The sequence below is a fragment of the Grus americana genome, chromosome Z, assembly GCF_028858705.1.
Source record: "Grus americana isolate bGruAme1 chromosome Z, bGruAme1.mat, whole genome shotgun sequence".
Classification (NCBI taxonomy): domain Eukaryota; kingdom Metazoa; phylum Chordata; class Aves; order Gruiformes; family Gruidae; genus Grus; species Grus americana.
This window is the reverse complement of record NC_072891.1, coordinates 63945173-63968197: the sequence shown is the minus strand read 5'-3', so window position 1 is coordinate 63968197 and position 23025 is coordinate 63945173. Positions and strand designations below refer to the sequence as shown.

Genomic DNA, 23025 nt, shown 5'->3' with positions numbered 1-23025 from the left:
CGGGGACACCAACGGCCGCGCGCCAACGGCTAACGGCTTTCCGCCCGACCCGCCGCTCCCCTCAGCGCTGCGGGCGGCGGCGGCCCCACGCCTTGGGGGACGGTCGCCGCCGCCCCCCCCGCCCCTGGAGCTGCCCGGCGGAGCGCGGCCGGCGGCGGGGCGGTCGCTGCCCTGGCTCCCAGACAGCAGGGGAACGTGGGGCTGCGGATTATTGCAGACTAAGCAGTCTGGCGCTGCAGCAGCGGGCGGGGGGAGGCGGGCGGTAGCGGGCAGGCAGGCAGGGGGAGTATGTATGTGTAAGGAGGGGACGGGAGGGGAGGGGGGGGGGGGAAGCTGGCAGCCAGCCAGCTACCATCAGAATTAGCTCATTGTTCAATATAACCAGTACTGGCAACGAGAAGCCAGCCTGAGAGAGAGGGAGAGAGACTCCCCCAGCCACCCCCACCCCTTTTTCTTTTTTCTCCAAGGCTGCACTTTGGAAGAGGTGCAGTCATTCTTCCCCACACCCCCTACCCGCTCTCCACTCCCCCAACTATAAATTCCCTTCTGTAGCATGCTGCCCTTTTTAAATCCACATTTGTATTTCAGATCATGTAGAAAGGACAGAAAGTGAGCAGGGAGCGGGGGCTTTTGTCTGTAAGTATATGCAATTCCAATCCACAGAATTTTATTTTTTTTTAATTAATCCTCTCTCTTTCTCTCTTTGTTTCTTTTAATTTCCTTCTGTCCTTAGTTGGACTTTGCTGCAGCTTGCCTTTCCCCCTCTCGGTGCACATTTACAAACAGCCTTTCTTAAAGAAGATGAGAAAACATGCAGTATATGTATTTAATTCTTTGTCTTTATGTTTTAAGGCTGGCTTTCTAGGCTGGGGATTTTTCTGCACACATGCAAGGGGAGATGAGAAGTGGTTTTCTAAAACTGTTTCCTTTTTTTCGCTTTTGCACTCCACAGACACCAAAATGCATTTTTGAACCTAATGCACTTAGCTTTTTTAGCATGCATGCAAGGCTCTAGGATTGTTTTTTGTCTTTTCTTCTTTGTGAAATGAATCTCCCTCTTCTCCGCCCTGACACTGGATTCCTCTTCAGGCTGCTGGGGTTTATTTTTAGAAAGCAGTCATTCTTGCAACAGCTTTCTGCATTTTTGCATGTGCAGCAGTTAAATTTTGGGTGGTTCTTTTGAGGGAAAACAAAACGAAACGAAACCCAAACGTATTTTGGTGGACATTTAGTGATGCGCTTTCTTTCAAATGTTTATGAGTACATTTATAGGTATATGAGTTTGCAGTTTTAAATCCTCTGTGTGTGTGTGTGTGTTTGTGTATAAACATGACTCATACTTAATTACATTTCATATATACTCACTGTAGGTAAGAAATACATAATCAGAAAAAGAGAACTTTACTTTTTTTCACTATATGAAAAGTGATAAAGGAGGTATGCTGCAAATCCAGTCACTTAAGACAGTGGTAATTTAAGGTACCATTTAAATGAGGTAGGACCTTTTTTTTTTTTTTCTCTTTTTTTTTCCTCTCCCTATTTAAAATAGGGGGGGGTGTGGAATAGAGAGAGAAAACTGGAGGTTATGTAATGCAGTGCCATTTCCAAAAATACCTACTCTCTGGGCCATTACATTGTGGATGCCTGACACTTATACTTGTTTCTTGATTGCAAAAAAACATACTTTGTAGTGTGGGAGCAACAGACCACCTTTACAGTAAGCATAGGGTGACTTTTTTTGTCCTCTTGACTGATTTTTAGGTGTGTTATTAAGTTATGTATGTTAAGGTATGGTTATTAAGTATAGTGCTCTTCAGAGATATGCCAAGTGCTAAGAATAGCATAGGGTTCTGCAAATCCAGGTACCAGGGATTCCTTTGTCCTATATTTAAGCCTACAGACCACTGAAGTGCAGAGAAGCGTGATATATAAGCGTACATGTGGTGAGAATAATTTGCATGACTTTAAGCTTAACCACTGAAGCATATACTCAGCTCACCTACTGTTAATGCTGGCAATAAAAATCCCTTAAATATTGCGACAGTTTGAATGACTTTTTTTTTTTTTCATTTTTAATTTTTTTTAAATTGTTTTCAGATTGTTCTCCTTGTGCTACTTGAGAGAAGCTGCAATCCCAAGACTTAACAGAATCTAAAAATGGTAAGAATTAGTTGCTTTAGCACAGAATCAGTAATTTTTTTTTTATAAATAGAAGCCAGTTTTCCCCATCCCTAATACTCATTTATAAATACAACCTTTATAAGACATACTTTTTGAGGCTGTGGGGATTTGCCATGTGATGATTGATGTACTCTGAAAACCTCAGTATGTTGGATCTTTGATTTTCTTGCATTTTTTGAATAAAAATCTGAAATCCCTCTTTGTGCAGTAAGGCTTATTTAATTGAAACAAGCAGTGTTTAGGTTACTATGAAAAATACACATCATAACACATGTAGAAATATATGCAGACAAAACAATATCCAATTATTTCAGTCCTGCCACCTTCTTCCCAAAAAGAAGAAATAAGTTATTGCACTTAGTAGGTGAAGGAGATTTAACGTTATTCTGTCAGGGAAATACATAAGAGGCAACCTAAATTTTCTTATTATTTGGCAATTTTTTCAGAAGCTTAGCCTTTCTTTGTGATACAAGTCTCTTCCAGAAAAAATGGCTAGGCCGCAGCCCAGCTGAACGTATAGGCACTTAGTTGGAATGTATTGAACAATATTCGACAGCAAGCCATTTCCTTCAGTGCTAGTCATGTTTATATTTTTACTGATGAAAGCCCATTTGTTATACTCTGAGATACTACTGCTGACAAATACCTAATTTTAAGGATGAAACTTTATATACCTAAATATTCTCTAAATATGATACTCTCTGAGAAGGACTGAGTGTCTCAGAATCAGCAGGACAAAGAAAATTTTTTTTTATAGAAAAAGTAGATAAAGTAGGCAGAATTAGTTTAGAGGCCGGGTAGCGTTCTTGATTGAAGATGCAGCTATCACAGAAGCATGTCTGAATATATGTATTGACATAAATGTGATATATTTTGGGTGCTACATGATATTATCATGGTCAAAAATCTGTTAATTTGTATGGGACAATAGCTTGTCTGAAGTACTATTGCCTAGGGTGTACATTAGCACAGAATATTTTCCAAAGTGTCCTGTTCTCAAGGACATATTCTTATTAAGATTGGGTTAAACTAATTGCATCAACTGTATTATCCTTGTCTGGTTCTTTGGGAGGGGGAGGGATGATCAAAGGATATTTAAAGTAAGGAAATATGTAATCTGTTATAAAGGCTTTTATTTCTTTTTGGCTCCTTGTTTTATATCATCCCTATCTGCAAAAATAAACTTGCAAATTCTGGAGTTTTAGTCTATTCTGGAACCTACTTTCATCAAAGTGCTTTGCTCATCTGTGTATAAATGAATAGTTGGGGGTGGGGAATTAAAAGGGAAAATGATTCACTTAAACTGTGAATAGAAATTATGTTAAAATACATTTTGTTCACATAACTGTGGAATATTGGATAAGCCAACTGTTTTCCTACCAACACCAAGGTGACAATCAGCCCACATTTTGAGATGGTATGCAGGCTGTTATGTGTAATATATGCCTATCTATGGAACAAAAGATTATTTTAAGTTTTGCTAGGCATAAAATAGCCACTGATTTTTACCAGCAGATGGTTCTATGAATCTAGCAAGGTTCCTGTAGTAGTCAATGAAATCAGTTTTGTGAAGTCAGTCTCCAGGCCAGAACATAAAATACAACTTAGAACTGCCCAAATGCAGAAAATAAAATGTAGTTACCCACCTTTCTAGTTCTATTGTTTGTTTTGCAGTGTAACATAAATAAAAATCTAAATTGGCTGGTTTTGAAAAGTTTTTTAATTGTTACAAAAAGGCCTAATTCCATTTTTTTTGTGACTGTTGATCAGAATTTAAGTGTGAGAAAGAGTAGGTTTTGCCCCAACTTGCAAGGTTGCTGAAGATGTGATACATGGCAGAATCCCTTCCCCTACCACTATTTTTTTCCCTTTCTTTCCTTTTTGGTACAGTAACACTGAATGTAATTTGAAGTCAGACCACTGACATACCTTCCTTGCAGTAGTGGATGCACTTGTCTGTGGCATATTTCTTGTTATTTATTCCAAGTGTCTCCTTAGCCATTCTAATTTGCAGGAAAAATTCTTTACATGTCAACTCTTTCTGCACTGACATACATGATTGTAAAAGTGCTTATTTTGTTTCTAATATAACAGCATATGCAAAGGCTCTATTCTGCTTTCACTGGTCAGTGGAAATTTAGCTGTTACATTTCACCAGTCTGAACTAAACCTTAAAAAATGGGGGAAAATGGCCTGCTTATTCCTTTGATAAACTGAAAGTTCATTAATTATTTAGTTAAGCTTACAGCAAAATTAAGAGCAACTAGAATAAACTTGTTGAGTGAGAACAAATGAGTTCTTGGTTTAAGTTCACTGTCAGACCTTCTTAATGTTCTTATTCCATAAAATGTTTCTTAAACTGCTTACAAGTAAAAGTAAACAACTTAGCACATTAGTTTTCAATGCTACTTCTCCTTTTCCTAGACGTAGAATTATGATTTCCTTTTACCTGGTTAATTAATCTTTCTTGGAGCTGTATAATAATACCATGATCAATAATTTAAAGAGAAATAGGCAGAAGAGTGTACTTTCTATCCTCCTTATAATTTTAACTCATGGACATTTTGAGCCATCTTACACAAGAAGACCTGCCTTTTAAGGATCTGTCCTCACCTGTGTATAATATATTTGCTTAAGTAACCCTCTAAAGGAAGAAAGAACCTTTTTTATTTATTTGCAATGTATAGAGTCCTGAAGTAATTTTAATTGCTATTTTTATTGGAAATGCCAGAATTTCTGTATACCACCTTCATGGAAAGTACTGTATGTCATAACATACAAATCTAGATTTTAGTGCTAATTGATTGAAAAAAAAAATTCTAAGAAAAAAAAAGAAGAATTGTTTTAAAAAATTATTTGGCCTATGTGATCCTGTCATTGAAATAAAGGATCTTGTCAGAAGCATAAAAGTGAGGAAGTCTTAAGTCCAGTTTTCTGTGACCTCAAAGAAGACTTTTAGCAAAAACAGGAAAGGCTTTTTTTAATGGTAAATGTTTGTTTACAAAGAAATCAGGCGAGAAAGTGGTCTGTTTGCTTGCTTCTAAAGCACTCAGGTGTGTCTTTTTACCTTGCTCGTGTTGCAGTTCTGAGAGTTTGCAGTAAAGGCACTAAGGAATTTAATAACACTAGTGAAAGTGTGTATCAGTAAACAGATACCTCAGTAATTTAATTTTGACCTAGTATATTCTAGAGCAGCTTATTAATTTACTTCTGACTTACCACGATTAGACGGCTTTCTTCTGAAGCACTAGTGGTGTGGCATCTCCGGGCCAGGTGGTGTACAGTATAGCTGTGTCATCTCAAAGCAAAAAAGGCCCTGGAGCAAGGGCTTTTGGGCTGAACACTTCCTGTAGTGTATTCTTGCCTGAACTGGATCAGTTCTGAGGTTATTCTAATCATTTGCATTCTCTGCATTTTATAGTCTTACTTGGGGAAAAAAAAAGAGAAAAATGGGATGATGGCCTTTTGGAGAGAAAAACAGCAGGGGAATTAGCTTTTCTTCATTAAGTCAGAAAGAAATGACAACCTGCATTTGGTTGAAGAGAAAAAAGTCGCCATCCCATTTCTTTTTTTTTGCAGTTCATAGGGAAATGTATAACATCATTTGTTAGGTGAAGAAATTTATGAGGCAAAGCTTATATTTAAGATTCCATCCCTGTTTAGCCATTACAAACCTTTTTCCAGGGAGTTATATGCAGATATCTTTACATGTTCTGTAATTTTCTGTGTCTGTAAAATGACTTCACCTTAGTTGGAGCAACTGTTCATAACTTTAGGATTATCTCTGAAGAACGCAGCCTGGGATTAGTCTGGCTGGGGTGCAGGCATTATTTTGTACGTTTTATATGCTCTGAGGAATAAGAAGAAGGTACCAGTATGAGATACTATGTCTAGCCCAATACTAGATTCATACTGGATAAGTGCAGTTCCTGGTCTGGCATCAGAAAACTCATACTTCTTTGTCGATTGTTACCGGGTCTGGAACTGGAACCAGAATCTCTTTTGTGGTAGTTCAGAATTGCATAGGAGCTGTAGGACTATATCAGATCGTCTTCTGTTCATGTGTAGCCATGGGCAGAATTTGGTCAAGAGAAGTAATGGAGAGGGATGAAAGCTAAGCACTTTTGGCCATCTGAATGTGTATATTATGCTTTTTTTATTGTGCTTATGTATTGTGCATGAAGAATACACTGGGTGCAGTTTGCTCAACGCTGCTTGATTACTGAAAACCTAGGGAGAATTAAAGCCTTTCCAGCTTACAAAATAAATAAGCAGAAATACAAGCTCACTTTTTGCAATACTTTTGCCAAGTCAGCTGTTCAACTGTGCAGAAAAAAACACCTTTATTTGATTATGGCTGGAAAAATTTGAAGTGGGGTTTAAAGAAAAGTAATTTTTGTCCAAAGCTATAGATACTGTGGACATTTCTGTGGTACAGTTCATATGCACATTAAAAAGACAAAAGCTCCATATACATGTGTTTCTGCCCAGTCACAAACATACGTGCTCTGGGTGCTAAAATTTTGTAACCGTGCACTGGCATACTTTATCTGAACAGAACTGTGTTGGCACATGGAATTGGAGGTTTATGTAATACATTGTCCAGGACAAATCTTTACTGAACTCTTTTCACAAAGGCCGAAATCTTGGGAAATCAGAAATAAGTATACACCTTGTAATACTGCAGTCATGACATTGACTTTTCAGTCTTGGGATCTAAAGCCTTCACAAATAATCTTTTCTTTTTGCATCGGAATACTGCTGCCCCTCACCTGAGCTCTTATCTTTGTGTGTCTGGCTAAAGAGAGGGGAGAGGGACTACACTTAATAGCCCTAGAACAACTTCATAAGAATAATTCAATTAGTATCATTGACTGGGACAGGGTATTTTAATAAAACCATTTCTAAATATTTGTATTTTGTTTTTATTTCAAATATTTATTCACCTCATTAAACCATATTGATGGTACAATCTGGAAAGGTGCAAAAATGTTCTTTTCAAATATTTAATGTAGAATGATACTATGAATCATTGTGTGTGTTACATGAAATTCAATTTAGACTGCTGGTCTGGCAAATTCACGGTAGCACTACTGAATGACTCCCTGTGTAGATGTTTCTGGGAGGGTTCCTGGTGTTTGCTTCTGTAAATACTGCATGTAGAAAAACCCAGCCTTGGAACAGGTAGCATTTTTCATCTGGCAGGAAGAAATGTTTCTGGATTAATTTTGTTAACACTAACCTTATTGTCTGTCTACTAGTGTAGCATACCGGTGTAGGGGTAAGTTGAAAAAAAGTTAAATGTGTGTGTCCTCACCAAAGGTGGGATAAGCCTTGGCTTACTATGTGCATGATCAGAAAGAACTCTTGAATTCTTATAGTACCGATGTTTAGAGGGCATGCATTGGCATCATAGAGCTACTCAAGAAGACTAAGTTAAAGAGGAACAGAACTTCCTTCTTTGTTTCAGCGTGACTATATCTGTGATAAATCTCCATCATGAAAGAGTATGAGTCTAAATAACTCTATTCCTCATAGCAGAAGAAAATCCTGTGGAAATATTGGTAAATGTCCTTACCCTTTATTTCTCACTCCAGTAATTATATAAGGCAACATGAGCAAACCCCAGAAACAATACTTGGCAGGAGAAGTTCTTTTCCTGTGTGTATCCTCATTAGATGAGTGCCAGAACCCACGGATATTTTATTACTTTCAACCCATAAGACATACACGATACAGTTTGTGGTTTTGTATTTGGAGTAGCAGTTAAGCTACATTAAATGACAGTGGATGCTGGTAATATGGTGACTGCAGGTAAATGTACCATAATGCTTTGAAGCACCTGTGACAATATCATCAGCTGTGGTCATTTCATCTCTTAGCGAGGTAAGTACTGGCTGTGCAGTGTGGTTCTGTCTCCCAAGAGTACCACTGGGGCTTTTAATGCTTGCCCGAAATAGGCTGGTTGGGCAAGAGGTTGGTGTCTCATGAGGGGAAACGCTTTTGTGGCTGGGCTCTGCAGGAAAGCAGTTGGCAGAGGCAGCAAGCTTGCTGCCTCTTGGAGAACAACGGCACTTGGTGGAATTCTGGTCATCTTTCTGGTATGTGTGAAAAATTTAAACAAAATTAAGCCAACAAACAAAACAGTCCAAAACAGTGTATTAAGTTACAGTATTCAGGCCATTGATTTAGAAAATGTATAGGCAATTAAAAAAACATATTTGGTGTGTACATTTTGTATACCCCAAAATTGGAAGGAAGGAAATGGGAGAACACACAGGAGAAGCATTATTCTGGGCTGTCTCTGTTCTTATTCTTTCTTCAGGATTCCCCTGCTGGCCACTGCTCTTGCTGGTCTTTCCCTTAAGATCAAAACTCCTCAACCGTTGCTCCAGTAATTTGTGAGACTTGGGTATGAAACTGCTGCCGATCTCAACTGTGCAGCCCTTGGTCCTGAATTTTGCTGCCATGCTGTGTGTTCACCTCTGTAACAAGAGACTTGTTTCTGCCTCTTGTTCTGCAGTTGTATTAGGGTAGATACTAATTAAACTTTTCATTACCTTATTAGTCTTGAAGAGCAAATTACAAACTCATATGTAATTGACTGAAAGCTCAAATACTTTTTTAATTCTCAGGCTTGTTACCGTTGGTTTTCTGTTTGTGCATGTTAAGCAAAATAACAGAATCTACCACTGCAGTGCAGAGGCAAACAAAATTAAGTGGAAAAGGTGCTGGGTTGCACTGGGGTTTGAGTTGGGCCTTCTGGAGGGCTCACTCGATTGTTTTGATTTCTGTAATGTTTTACATTTTCAGAGTCCATGCACAGAGATTTACTGGTGGAATAAAGTAGTTTGCAGCCATTTTATTGGTTAATGGAACTTTCCATATAATACACGTTTGTTTCTTGTTATTGTCCTGAAATGATTACATTTCCTTTCAAGGAGTGTGATACTCTGGTAATGAGTATCTTTGTTCAATTCATGAATTCAGTCAGAAGTTGGATAAGCATTTATGACAGTGTTCCCAATGTACCTCTTGATTTCTTTTTCTCTTACTCTTCGTATGCATGGTAAATATTAGCAATGCTTTGCAGTGGGTTTTGTGTATTAATAAAGAAGAAAAGCAGCATGAGAGCACTTGTAGCACAAAAGCTAGATTCACCCTGACTTGTACAGAAAAGTGCAAAACTATCTCTCTGCCTAAAAATTGCATTACATTCAGGTGGTGTGGGGAGGATTCCTCTCCAGGGACAAAGAAAGTGTTTTCTCTAACTAGCTCATTCAATCATGTATGCCAGAAGATAGCTAAAGTTTCTGTTGAGGGTTCTTACCAGCTGAAGAATTTGGCAGGATTGTGCTGACTATATACTCCAGCTAGGTCAGCTTGTGTTTTCCCCCTACTCACCACCATACTCGCACTGTTTTGGAGGCCAATAGTCACCTAGAGACCTCTTGAAAAAAAATATGCCTGCTCCGAATACTTGGTATCTACTTACATCCTTTCCTGCAGCAAGGGGCTCTGCAGAGGTAGAGCCCATTAGTCTTAAAAGCATGTTTTACTAAATTTTGCACAGTCACTCAGATCATTTTCTTATACTTGTCATGGGATGCTGTAAGTACATATATAAAAGATGCAACCTATGTAGTATGGATGAGGACAGGAGTGAATTCTTAGAGGAATATAGATGAGTCAAGGTAGGAGACTGCATAGAAGCAGCCACGTCAGTGTAACCTGTAGAATAGAAGCTTTAAGAATGATGAAAGAAACAATAGATGAAGATGAGTTTATATGAGAAATTTTGTAGTTAAAATTTAGAAAAACTACTTCCAAGGTCACTTCCTTATGTTGTGCGTGGAAGGAGCAGATGATATCCTATTCTGTGAAACTGACAGAAATTTAAGAAGTGATGAACAAGGACTGTTAAAAACCCCTAATGAATAAACTTGCTAATTCATGTGCAGCATGGAGAGGGGGATGCAAGGAAAAGCGTACTTGTCTCATTTAGGCTTTTTCATCTGTGTGTGGTTGTGAGCTTGAGTCATCAGATGGGGAGGAATAAAAAGCAGCAGTAACATCTTCCCCATGAAAAGGCAGAGCCAACAAAGGATGCTGATGCACAAAAGCCAAAGGCAAGTTCAGGTGTGGAGTTGTCCTGCCATGTTCTGCTGATATATATACTTGCTGTATATTAAATCTTAATGTAATGGCAAGTAAAGTCTCACCAAAAGGTGGGCCACTTGGAGCAATACCAGCCAGGAGGCGAATGATTGTATAATTCTTAATCAGTTCTGTCAATTCATTTATCTACCTTTGTGTGGAGTTAACCAAGTGAAATGACTGTAAATGATTTTTCCCCCCCCTTGATTTTTGAATGTTCGTGTCACTGATGGTGGAAAGCGGGACTGATTGAAAAACCTGCTGCCCTGACAGTATACTGAAAATGCGAAGGCAGGTTATTGGGGATAACTGTCACTGTTCCTCAACCAGAGGCTCAGACTTGTGATGCAGAGCCATGCAAAAGAAGCGATCAAGTTCACAAAATTGGCTGGCCTCGCAGCTGCTGAACCACATGTTCACAGTATTTTTAAATAATTAAGGTAATTAAGTTGCATTTTAACTTGGGCGAGTTGTAGTGTCTGATGTTTCAATAGGAAAAGCTTCCTCACTGAGCTGTTTCAGAGTCAGCCTATTGCAACCTCAGCCTCCCATTTGATTGTGAGTACAGCTTCTTAAATATAACGAAGGTTCATCAAAACTTCACTGACTCTTTGAAATAAGGAGTAATGATGAGCACTCTTGATGTTGCCCTCTCATTCCCTTCTCCAGAAGAATCAGAAAACAAAGCTGATAGCAAACTGCCACCCAACTAAACTTTTGAGAAGCAGCAACCATTCAGCTGACAGTTGCTGTACGTATTAAATCCTGCGCACTAGGTTTGGAACATGGTGGACATTAATATCATATGCTTTCATGAAATTCCCCTCACAGTGTTAAAAATAAATTACTGCAGATGGGAGCATTAGTTTACCACTTGCACTGAAGTAAATGCGTTGATCCTAGCACAAACTTTCCTTCCTGTTTTGTTTAAAATGAATTAGGTTTTTTTAACAAAACTGGTTTTTTGGTGTTCAAGCAGTGGTGCAGTAAGATTTTCAGTGAAGGGGCTGTTTATGCATCTGGATTGTGGTGGTGGGCTGTTGGCTATAAAGAGAACTTTTTATCACAGTGGGAGGCACTTGGGGGATTGAGAAGCACAGGGTGGCATGTGCTGGGGAAAGTCATTACAGCTCAAACCAGCTGGTAACTGAGAAACTTAAGAAACTGCAAAGTTATAACTGTTTCAACTTAGCAGGCAACTATGTTATAATTTTTTTTTAATTTTTTTTTTTCCGAAAGAAAATGCATCAGAACTCAATTTGGAAAGAAAATCTGCTAAACGCTTCAGGTGATGCAGAAACCAGCCAGAAAGGAAATAATCTACACCTTTTCCTCTAGGAGCCTTAATGCCATTGATTTGTGTCATTGCAACACAGAGCAATGGTGATGAAAAATCCCCAGACTAAAGAAATACAGGTACAGTATGGATACATGAGGAGCAGTGTTCTTTTCCGGCTACATGCCCCATCCCCAGGAGAGCATGGTAGAAGGATGGCCACTCTACATTCTGGATTAGGACAGGCACCCGCGGCCCTCAGCCCTCACAACTGCACAAGTGTGGTTTTAGCGCTGCAGAGGGGAAGAGCATACCCCTTTCTTTCCTTCTCTTCAACACATACCTCTCCCATTTTACTCCCCTGTTCCTCAGCACGTGGCCATCTGTGTCTGCTATTAGACTGCTAATCCATATAGTAAAACTTTACATTTCCTGGGCACCCCTCCCCACCGTCCCCCCAGGTAGGCTGATGCAGAGCCTAGCGATTATGCAGAGATGGTGCAGAGACTAGAGATGGTCACCTTTTATTTGGAATTAGGAATTTCTAGGGTACTTGTCATCATGTCCTTTTTATTTTCTTCCCCCCTCCCCCAGAATTGGTTTCTATCTTAAAGAAGTTAACTGAAACTTCTCAAAAGGTGGTTGCTGGTGTACTCAGAGCAGTTGGTCGTCTTCATTAAGATAGTAGTTTGGAAATCCAGTTGAATTCAACTCCTGTAACTTTTGAATGAGACTTGATGAACAGGAATTCAGTAGTGGTCTACATGGAAAGAAAAAAAAAGAAAGAAAAAGTAGCTATGGTGGCTTTCTTGTTTGTTTCTTAACTATAAAAACCTTGAGAATGCTTGACAGGAGTGCACTCATTTTACTAAGTTCAGCATGTCTTAAATCGGGGTTTTTTTTTTCCTTTCGATGGCTGTACCTGAATATTCCAAAGATGCTCTTAGTGTGTAGGAATGAAGAGTGGGTAGCAATAAATTAAGTTTAGCATTTTGATGTGCTGTGTGGACAGTAGATTTAGTCCAGCTCTGCTAAAATTATTTTATGTATCTGTTTTAAATCAGGGTAAAACTTTGTGCTCCTCTACTATCACTCTTAAAGAGGACATGGCTTAAAATGGAAGAATAGGCACTAGAGTTTTGAAATGGTGGTTAAACAGAGCCTTTGCAATGGCGAGAAGTTTCTTGGTTTGTTGAGCAGAGGAGAAAAGAAAAGTCTGCTCTAGAAATCCTTCTATTTTTGAAAAAAGAAAAACACAAAAAAAGTAAGTAGTTCTGGAGTTTGGAGGCTGTAAAAGCTAGTAAATAGACTGAGCATTTTTTTCCTCCACCTTTGCTTTTTCTGATTTTTAATCTTAATTTTTTATTATTTGTATATTTTCAAGAGAATGGAGGCTAAGGAATTGAAAACATATTCCTCATAGCTCATAACTGCCTATCTGAAGTTGGCCTCAATGTTCGAGGCAGAATTGCTTGGTGTTGCAGAACGCTGTCTCAGACAGCACTTCCCAGATCAGTGGGTTTCTTTCCCCCCTGACTTCTCAAAGTGGAAGTGAATGGTTTTGCATATCACATGTTCTGCCAGGAAGGCAGGCTTCCAAAGGTAATAATGCTGTTAGTCAGATGTTTAGGGGTGATCCACTCTGATAATTTATGGATGAAGTATACTAGTTTAATTTTTTTTGTGGTGATTATCAATTACTGAGGCTATCAATTTGAGTCAGTGTATGGCTCTTATGCATTTTGTAGACTTGCAGTGACTTTAGTTTTCAGTCCATCCTCAAGTTGAGTAATTCTGTTCTGAATCCTGATACTTTGGTTGTCTAAGCCAAGCCTGTACTTGCATAATAGTCACACAGGAAGTACTGAGAAATGAAAATATGGTGTGTATCAATGGAAGCATTTATTTAGAAGTGTTTGCTTCATGTTAACAGCTGGAATGCTGTAAGCCTTACGTCCTGCTCTGTAATGGAGCATTGCTTTGCACTTTTTATATAGCTCATCTTGCAACATTAATATCAGTTGGTCTGAGCTGATGTAATTGACTACAAGTTCTTGCTGTGTTTTTTAACACTCTAGTTAACAGTATATTTGAACATCTAATTAGTTTCTGCATTTTATAAAGCACATAGCATAGCAAGATGTCTTTTTTCTTTTTTTTTCTTTTTTCTTTTCTTTTTTCTTTTTTTTTCCCTTTTTTTTTTTTTCCTGGTGGATTGTAGTAAGGCCCAGCTAGGCTTTTCTACACTGGTATCTTTTTTTCCATTTCAGAATCTTCCTTCACTTAGCCAGGATCCGAGCCATGATTCCCCAGCCTTTCAGCATTGCTCACAAGGCAGATACTTAAAGTCTTTGGGCTGCCCATTCAAGTCTTTGGTACAGTTATAGCAGAACAGTTACTGCATGTGGAGTAGGTCCATGTGATTATTATCTACCATTATTGGCCACAGTAGTTGTTTTTGAAGAGATATTAAGAAAATAGGACATTACTGAATTTTTTTTCTCCATTGAAAATTACTGTGAAAGAGCTAGGGGGTTGTGTAGGTATTTTTGTGGTGGTGGGGTTTTTTTGTTTGTTTGTTAGGTTGGGTTTTAATTCTGAAGCATAGTTGTGAGTATATCTTACAATTTACACCTTTTTCCTCCTGCCCCATTCCCAAAATCCACCCTCAAGCTGCAGTCCATCTAAACTGCAGGTGTTTATTTTATTTCTATTAAAATATGAATAGCGATGATAAGGCCTATACGCCAACCTGAATACATCTCAGACTCCATGGAAAATATAGAAGCTCACATTCATCATGATGAGTAATACTGTATTCTGATGCTTATCCCTTTATAGGAAAATACACATTTTTGTATAATTTGCAGGTTTGAGCACACATGTCCTGTGGTAGAGCTGAACTGCTATCGCTGTTTCCCACCATGAGTTTTCATACAAAGAATGTGACTAGACAATAAAATCAAGACATAGTTGCAGAATGGGTAATCGGTGATTATAAATAGCAGCAGGAGAGCTCAGGGCTTACTTGGTAGCTTTTGTTCAAGTGTCTCAAATATTCAATGTGAACATTAACTGGTGAATTCACAGAGTGCCCTGTGCTATTAGTTATTCTATGTCAGCCATAGCCAGAGAGCTTAACTGGCTTGTCTGAGATCATAAGGTAATCTAAAATACGAAATAAAATCTGATGCTTTAATCAGTAGAAAGTATGGTGGTTTGTACTGTGGAAAGTCATAGAAGAGTATTATCAGCACAGGAACTGCTTTAGGCTCTGTATTTTAAATTTCCTTCTGTTTCCTACTTTATAGTAGAGTTCAGGATTTTCTTGTGGAAGGATGATTCAAGTAATTTTCTGATAATTTCTCCAAGCTACATCTAGTCCAGTTGTGACAACAAATAGTCAACATGCAATTCCAAGAAATGAAAACATTCCTCAGGTTTCAATATAAATGCAATAGTATGCAGGTGAGTAAAGCTGGTCCACCAGGAATTTAAGTGACAAGGCAAGTTTTGGTTCCCAAAGTGCAAACAAGTTTGAATGGTGTAATTTATAATGTTCAGCTCATTTGACATTTGACATTCAAGCATTGTGCAGAAAGAGTGCAATTCACAAAACTCCAAAGGCCTGGGAGGCAGACCCAGCAGGAAAATAAATTTAAGATCTTCAGCATCATATGCAGTTTGTACCTGACCACTTCTGTGTTTAATGAGAGTGAGAAGAAGAAATGCTCTGATCTTCATCCTGAAGCTGAGGAACTGAATGAAGCACAGGACGTTTCCAGCTCAGATTCACCGTAACTGAGTTGTATTAGCCTGGTAATTATTCCCTCTAGCTTCCTGCTGTAGTTGGTGGATGGCTTTGGCTTGTACACAGGAATTTTGTTTTGTGGATTGCACATATGGAAAATTTCCATAGGAAATTTTTCCTATAATAGTCATAGGCCAGCACCTTCACCATTAAATCCTGCTGCCAGATATTTTATTGTAAGTCTTTTATAATGTGTTTGAATTCCTTTAATGTCTAAAATATAGGGCGCTAACACAGAATTATAGCTGTGTCAATGATCTTAGAAAGTAGTAAGTTCTAGTTCACAGTTCAGTGTAAAAGGATAATCAAAGTTGTGTTGCCCTTGTCTCCTGCAGTCATCAGCAAAGGTAATAATCTTCATTAAATAGTCTCTTGCCAGTGACTTCTGGCAAAAGAGAATGGGCATGTGGTCTCACAATATCCTTAGTAAGTTTATTAGTACGGACATCCTGTTATACAGAATTTCTTAAAGAGATTTTAAAAAAATCCATCCTATGCTCTTTTTAAAAAGCCTGTTGAATGCAGATTGCCATAAACAATATAGTTGAAATACTCTAGGGACAACTCTTGTTGTCATGGGTACTCAAAAATATGTACTGAGCATAAAACGCAGCTGTCTCTGGGCCAAGCTCAACCGACATTAGGCTCTTGGTTTTAGTAATGCGGTCTGTCACATGAACAGCATTTGATTGCATTTAATGAGTCCCTCTTTGTTAGTAAGAAATTTTATATATTTATGCCACTACAGGTTTATCAACCAAGGTTAACGATTTGGGTAAGCCAGAAAATCTTTCCAACCAGCCCTGAGGATGGGGGATTTCCAAAGGTAAAGTTATTTATGTAATTTCTTTCTTCTAATAAACAGTTTACTAACATGAAAGTTTCCTGAAAAAAAAAACCCAAACGCAACAAAATTAAAAGTTCAATGGATTTTATTTTATGACTGCTTCAAGAGAGTAGCCAGCTCTCATGATTTCATCATGGTCTCATGGTATTCTGTTTTTCTTAATGCCTTGGCTCCTTGAGCCGGGCAGTTAAGTGAGGATTTCAGCTTTCATTTTAAAATTATGTTTTTAGCCTTCAGGCTTGCAGAAGACATGGGTTCTTGCTGGCTACATACCAGAAAGAAAACATACAATTTTCAAGAGCTCATATTTCTTAAGCCTGTCTCATGATTTTACAAGCTTGACATACGAGTTTTGAATGCTTGATTTTGGCAATTCTCTCTTAGAAATACAGATGAAAAAGTCAATGATAATGCAGGAGGAGGAAGGAAGTGTTGTTGGTTTTATTTTGTTTTCTGTTTGTGCTTTACCTGGCTTGAGCAGCAAGTATACAAAGCATGGCAGCTTTCATTTGAGTTTGACAAGTACCCCAACATCAATGCATAAGATGTGGCTTGTCAGAAAATATTCGTAAGATTTTGTTGTGTTACCGTTGCTGGTTTCCTAAATGTGAAACTGGATATGAAATTTGAGTAGGAAAATAAAACAGTTACTCAGAACCACAGAATGTACATGTCTTATTTTCATATTCCATTTCATTACTGTCTAAAAATTTGGCAAAAAAATGGCAGGTAAGTAAAGGAGAGAGTACATGGAAAATTGTTTTGAATGAGTTTCAATTATTGTCTAGACTTCAGCTCCCTGTTAACAAAACTCTGCTATTCCATCTGGATAACATTATAATTTCTACACTTTTTCTTTGTAAAGGAACTTCTAAAATTTATAGCTGGGCTATTTGCAGTCCACTATTTGCCGACTCGTGTGCCAGCATGCCAGTCTTAATATATATGGCACTACTGCCATTTGTAACATTCAAATTATTTCAAAAGTTCAGCTGAGTAGGCTGATGGTCGTGCCAGATTACGATGAATGTGCTATATATGGTTATGCTTACAATAAATTAATTTGCTAATTTTATGAATCAGCTGTGTGTTAACTAGATGTTTTTTATCCAAAATTTTAAGTTAGCAGCCTTTAGCAAGTTGTCATTCATCATTAAACAAAGTTGCTCCTGAAACACAGGAATGAAGCTGTGAACTATGTGCAGCATACTTCGTAACAATGCTGCATTATATTGGATTTATGAATAGCCATGTTTTTATGCTGTACACAGCTTTAAAAAAGTTTATCAAAAGGAATAATTGTTTCTCAACAAATCAAAAAATATACTTTTTTTCCTGTAAAGTGATTGGATTCCTGCTTTTTAAATATGATGCATTTCTTTTAGCCTTTATGTAACTCTTCAAAAGATATTTGGCATATGCTTACAAGGACCAGTTTTTAGAACTGGTTCCAAATTTTATTTCACAATTGATCTTCAAAAGCAACTTGAATATTAGCTGCACACAATCCAGCTTCCAGAAGAGTATCAGGCTTAATAGAAACTGGGTCTCTTTGGAATCTAATTTTTTTCATCCATCTTATAAAATTACCAAGGGTAAAGTGGTGAAGAAGACTGCAGAAAGTGCTCAGTCCTTCATTCTGTGTAGTTCTATGTACTCAATGCTAAACAGTTTGAACTACTGAAAGAATAAAGTAAAATAAATACATTTTTTGAAACTCTTACTTCATATAAAAGTGCTTTTTTGTTTTCATACAACCAACAAATATAAAAGGATACACTTCTTAAAGACAATTTATTTCTAGACCTAGAAGGGTCATATGGGACTTTTTATCTGATGATTGTATGGCAGAATTTCAGGACTGAGATTGTTTTCACAGCTGAAAAGGAACTGCCCAACACAATGCTTTTGGAAATTTGCCCAGACCTTTGGTCTGTGTGGTGTGCCTGTTTGCATATGTAAGTTTCTAGTTTTCTTCTCATATCCTGTAATGATACACAAGTAGCAAATTTAGTCAACAAGTAACCCAAAAATATTATCACGAGGATGGAGTTTTCTGGAGTCCTGTGAGGAAACGTGTTTGTGCAATCGCTAAAATTTAAATGTTATTTTTTCATTCTGAAATTGCCTCTTGCAAAATCCCCAGCTTAGCTCTAGCAAAGGCAAGGTATGTTTCTACTCCTACTTTTTCCCCTGGTTTGCAGAACCCTTCTGTGTATGTGCTGGTCGAAGTCTGCTCGGTTTCTATATTTCTGATGCCCCAAAGTAAGAAGGCACCATTTGCCCTTAGGAAAGGATTTTATTGTCTGTTCAGCTTGAGAACTGCTTCTGGCTGTGTGCAGTGCAGAGCCCCCGGGGGAGTTCATCTACCCAAAAGCAGAATTTATCCTGTGATAAAGATAGTGGGAAGGCCATGGGGTGGCTTTATTCCCAGCACAGGTAAACATAGCAAATATGGACATTGCAGTGAAAATTATGGCTCCGAAGAGCCAGGAAAGGAAAATTGCTGTAAATTGCACTTTCTTGGTAGTTGTGAGGCTGCTATGTGTTTAGTTCCTAATTGAGATATTCACAACTCTCACATCAGAAAAATTGAACTTAGAGAAGATAATTTCAATTTCTTAAACAAACTAAAAGCAATCTGCTTATATGACAAACATATCCTAAGAAATAAAAGCAACAAAACACCTTTACAATTCTGATCTCTTAACCAAAAAAACCCACAGATTTTTTCCATAACTGACAATATTACTAGCTAAAATTCTTTTTGTTTAAGATCCCATAGTGACATAGCATCAGCAAACTACTTTAACCACATGCTTAGCCTTTAGGCTTCCTACTGAGGCTTAAACTGAAACATATATTTAAAATGCTTTGTTGAATAAGTACCGACTTCAGCCAGTGAATGATTAAGTGTGGTTAACAAAAACCTCTCTGAGGCAGCTGGCTGACATGGCACACCATCTCTGTACTTGTCCAGAGACAAGTAATGAATTATACCCTACAGTGCATTTAGAGTGCTCTTTTCAGTGAAGTACTGTAGGAAATAGCATACGCTAGCTGCTTAAGCTGTAAGGTGTTTATAAGATGAGAGGTCTAAGCTGTAAAAGGTTCTCAACAATAAGATGATCTTTCATAACTAAGATGCTCTTTTATGTTGGAGGCCAAGTGGAAGCATAAAATGGAGCTTGGGGTTTTAAAAAAAGCAAGCAAACAATTAATTTATTGGTAGATAATACCATTAACATTAATTTCTTGGTTACCCAAGTTGGTACTCAGTTATATTTTCAAAGGGGCTCAGTGCCATCTGTCAGTTTGTGGCTGTGAGTTTTGCATTCATGATGCTAAGATGCTGTGTCTCCTGTGCTTCGTGTGTGCAAAATAGGTAATTGCTTGTTTTCAGCCATATTTGTGTGCCAGAACTACTGTGCACACAACACCTGCAGGTGCAGTTTTAGGCCAGAGCTGTCCCAGCTATTATGAACGGTACAGAAATTGCTTGGTTTGGCAAGAGTGAGAAAAATAATTTTGAGGAGATGTGTAAAGATGTACAGCTGGCAGTGAGCTGCAGAAAGGGTTGTCACTCCATAGCTTCTCCCCCTGTAACTTTGCTGGGATGGTTGGGGTCTCCCCAGCTGCAACAAACACCAGAATTCCCCAGTGCAGCAGTGGAAGATGGTCCTTCGCTCAACTCTTTTTGCATTTTGGCTGCTGGGGCACACTCGTTCATCCCCAAGTGAAGAGTTTTCCTCAGATGCTGCAAGGCTTGCCTGGTGTTGAAGTGATCCTTTGCTCTCTGTGGCATTAGTATTTACAGTTGATGAAGCCATGTTTAGTAGAAGTTTACTTCTGAGCTGAAGGTAGGGAACTATAAAGAGGAGATGGGAGGACACCCCTGAGCAGACTTCACCGAAGCACAGCTAATAGTAATTTTTCCTCCCTGCAGGGAAGTCTCCCCATCTCGAAGGAAGTAAATTGCAAGAAGAAAAGTGAGGAGGAGGGGGCATGGCCTGTTCCAGTGAATGGCTATGGACACCATTTCGCCAAAATCAATTACCTCTACTCTTTTTAATCATGATTTCTCCATTTGTATTACATATGGTGTATGGGTTTGATGAGGTCATGGTGTCATATATCGGGAATTGTTTCTGTGTAAATCATCAAGTATAAGAAGAAACTATGGGACTCTGAGCCTTGCTTTAGAGAATAACAGTGGACAAACGTGTACCATAAAAAATAGTTTTTAACATTCTGACTCAAGCGAAAGCTCTCAGAATTTCACACTGTGAATCCATGTTTACAAACATTACAGGTGGGCCCTCAGGCCTGATTCTATCACAGCAATGTCTTCCACTACTCAAACTCCACTGCTCACACGCAACTGGTAAACTGCTCTCTCCATTTCCACCATCCAAAACTGCTTCTTGCAGAGGCTGAGAGTCCCCCTTTTTTTCATTTAGATGTAACAAGCCTAGTAGTTTATTTTCATCGATTGTCTGTATATCTCTATATTTTATCCATGTACTCTTTTGATGTATAGAAGTAGTATGAAACTCATGGTTTCCTTGTGGTAAGTGATCGTGATGCTGCCACGGGATTTGAGACACTGATGAATGGTGCTATTTTGGACTTTAAATATGCTCCTTGGCAAGGTAGCTCTGATGGAGTTATTTTTTATTTCCATGTTCTGAGAAGGTGTTGGTACTTTGTTTTTCTGAATGTTGTTCTTTAGACTGGACTGACTTGTTTACTTGTGTCTTCAGTGTGGCTTTCTTATTCAGTGCCGTAGGTGAGTAACTACTTAGAGTGTACAAGTGAGGAACTGATTCCCTATCAGGGTCCACTCACAAACATGCAGTTATAGTGGGAGCAATCACAAAACTGTAATTTACGTAAAATCTCCTTTCTGACTCCTGTCCACCTAACAAAGAAAGACGAGCAATAATTTCCCACCAACCTCTCAAAATCTCTTTTGATTTTTGTGTTTTATTTTTAAAGAAAGGATGAGTTTTAATATCTCTTTGAATCCATAAAATAGGGGATACAGTAAGAAAAACACAGCAAATTTCTGGGAGGAGAAGTCCTAAAGGGGAAAGAGTACATTTCCACGGTACCGTCAACATGTGGACTTTACATTTTTGTTCTTGCTCCCAGACTACTATCAATACAAAACAACAGAAAACACAAAACTAAACAGTGTCATCTACTCATGGAGTGTTGTTGTGTTAGACACAGTCTGAAAGCCCACCTTAATTTTTTATATAACTCTGTCTTTTAGCTCTTCCTTTTACAGGGCAGGCCTTGTTCTGAACTGTTTTAGCTTCTGACTGTTAAATACCAATGCATGCACTGCACTTCCTAGATTTCTTTCCTTTCCCCACCTTCTGTATCCCTTTTCTTGTACGTATTATTTTCCAATAGATTAGATATGTCTACTGTGCTGTATATAGAGCAAGAAGTAATATTCAGCAGTTGTGGCATTTATGTATAGTTGCAGTTGTGTACTGCTGAAAACGCAAGCTTTTGTAACAATGTGATCTTTAATAATGCACTACAAGTACCCAATGTATTTTAGCTATTTTAGTAGGATTTGTTCAATAAATATGCAAGCTCTAAGGGTAGCCATGATGTCTCTGTTTCCTTATTACGGTAAGGGGTGGGCTCCTTTTCTGTTTGTTTGCACCTGTTCTTTACGTGACTTCTGAGGGTTTGGGGTTTTTTTTCAGGAATAGCTGCTGAAGTAAAAGGTGATTCCTTTTGTTGTCTGCTAAACAATAGCTATTAGGGTAACCTAAATACCAGACCTGTACTTGGGAAGTAATAGCTGCCAGACAATGGCAGTCATGTACTTTGCTTTCAAGACTGCTTGAGTGGTTGGGACAGATGTGACACTTGATGCCATTTTTAGTAATCTCAGGAGAAGACTGTGGGGCTGTGCATGGCGAGCACAGTATATTTCATTTTCCACCTCTGATAAACTGAATGAAAAGGCCGTTTTCCTAATGTGTAAGTCAGTTTAAAAGAGTTGACACAGTCCTCTCTTTAAAACCAGTTTTATTGGGGGAAAAAGTAATATCCGCATTTGTAGGACTTAGAACATATTTTGGTTTCATTTTAGCATAGAAAACAGAGCGGCATATTTTTAAAAACACAAGCAGTGATCTATCAATTAATACCAGATGTAGGTCTGCCTGTGAAGTTTTCCAGTCATGAGACCAAACAAGAGTAATGCCATATACCCTGACTGTATCCCACTGAGTGAACTTACACAGGGACTGAGTTGAGTTTGATGACTTCAGCTTCTGGTTCACAGAAAACTGGCCATGCACACATGGCACCTGATCTACACGGCCATCGATCTTACCATAGGAATCCCGACACACAGCAGTGTATTTGGGCTAGAGCTAGCTCTGGTTAGGAAGCAGTTTTATCTACCTGTAGTATATGTATATATGTATAGACATTATAAATATAAACATCTGTACACGTATGTAAATTATGAGGAACAGTTAATAGAATTCGAGCAATGATTAATTGGTTTTGGTTTTTTAATGTGTGGTCCACTGGCTTTGGGAAGTCAGTGAACCATTTCTAAAAGAGATATGAAAGGTGATTATAAGGCCTTTAAATCCTAATCCTGTTGTTAGTAATATTTAAATTAGCTACACAAGAAAAGCTTTTAAAGCTGAAAACTTTAAAAGGCTTCCACATTCGTTTGGAACTTCCACCTGCTGACATAATTGCTTGAGCTTG

The 23025-nt window shown here is 38.3% G+C and overlaps 1 protein-coding gene across 1 annotated transcript; it reads left to right on the top strand.

Annotated features, from left to right (window-relative positions):
* The first annotated feature begins 373 nt into the window (after positions 1-373).
* Positions 374-21893, top strand: NREP (neuronal regeneration related protein). The gene is made up of 5 exons (XM_054810648.1): positions 374-484; positions 589-636; positions 2098-2160; positions 16174-16251; positions 20219-21893. The coding sequence occupies exons 3-5, from the start codon at positions 2158-2160 to the stop codon at positions 20342-20344; spliced, it is 207 nt and encodes a 68-aa protein (XP_054666623.1). The 5' UTR covers positions 374-484; positions 589-636; positions 2098-2157; the 3' UTR covers positions 20345-21893.
* Positions 21894-23025: the final 1132 nt, after the last annotated feature.

Excerpts from the sequence above, each read along its gene's own strand:
- NREP (XM_054810648.1), top strand. Across the intron at positions 16,252-20,218 it reads AGGATGGGGGATTTCCAAAG|GGAAGTCTCCCCATCTCGAA; the intron begins GTAAAGTTATTT and ends TCCTCCCTGCAG.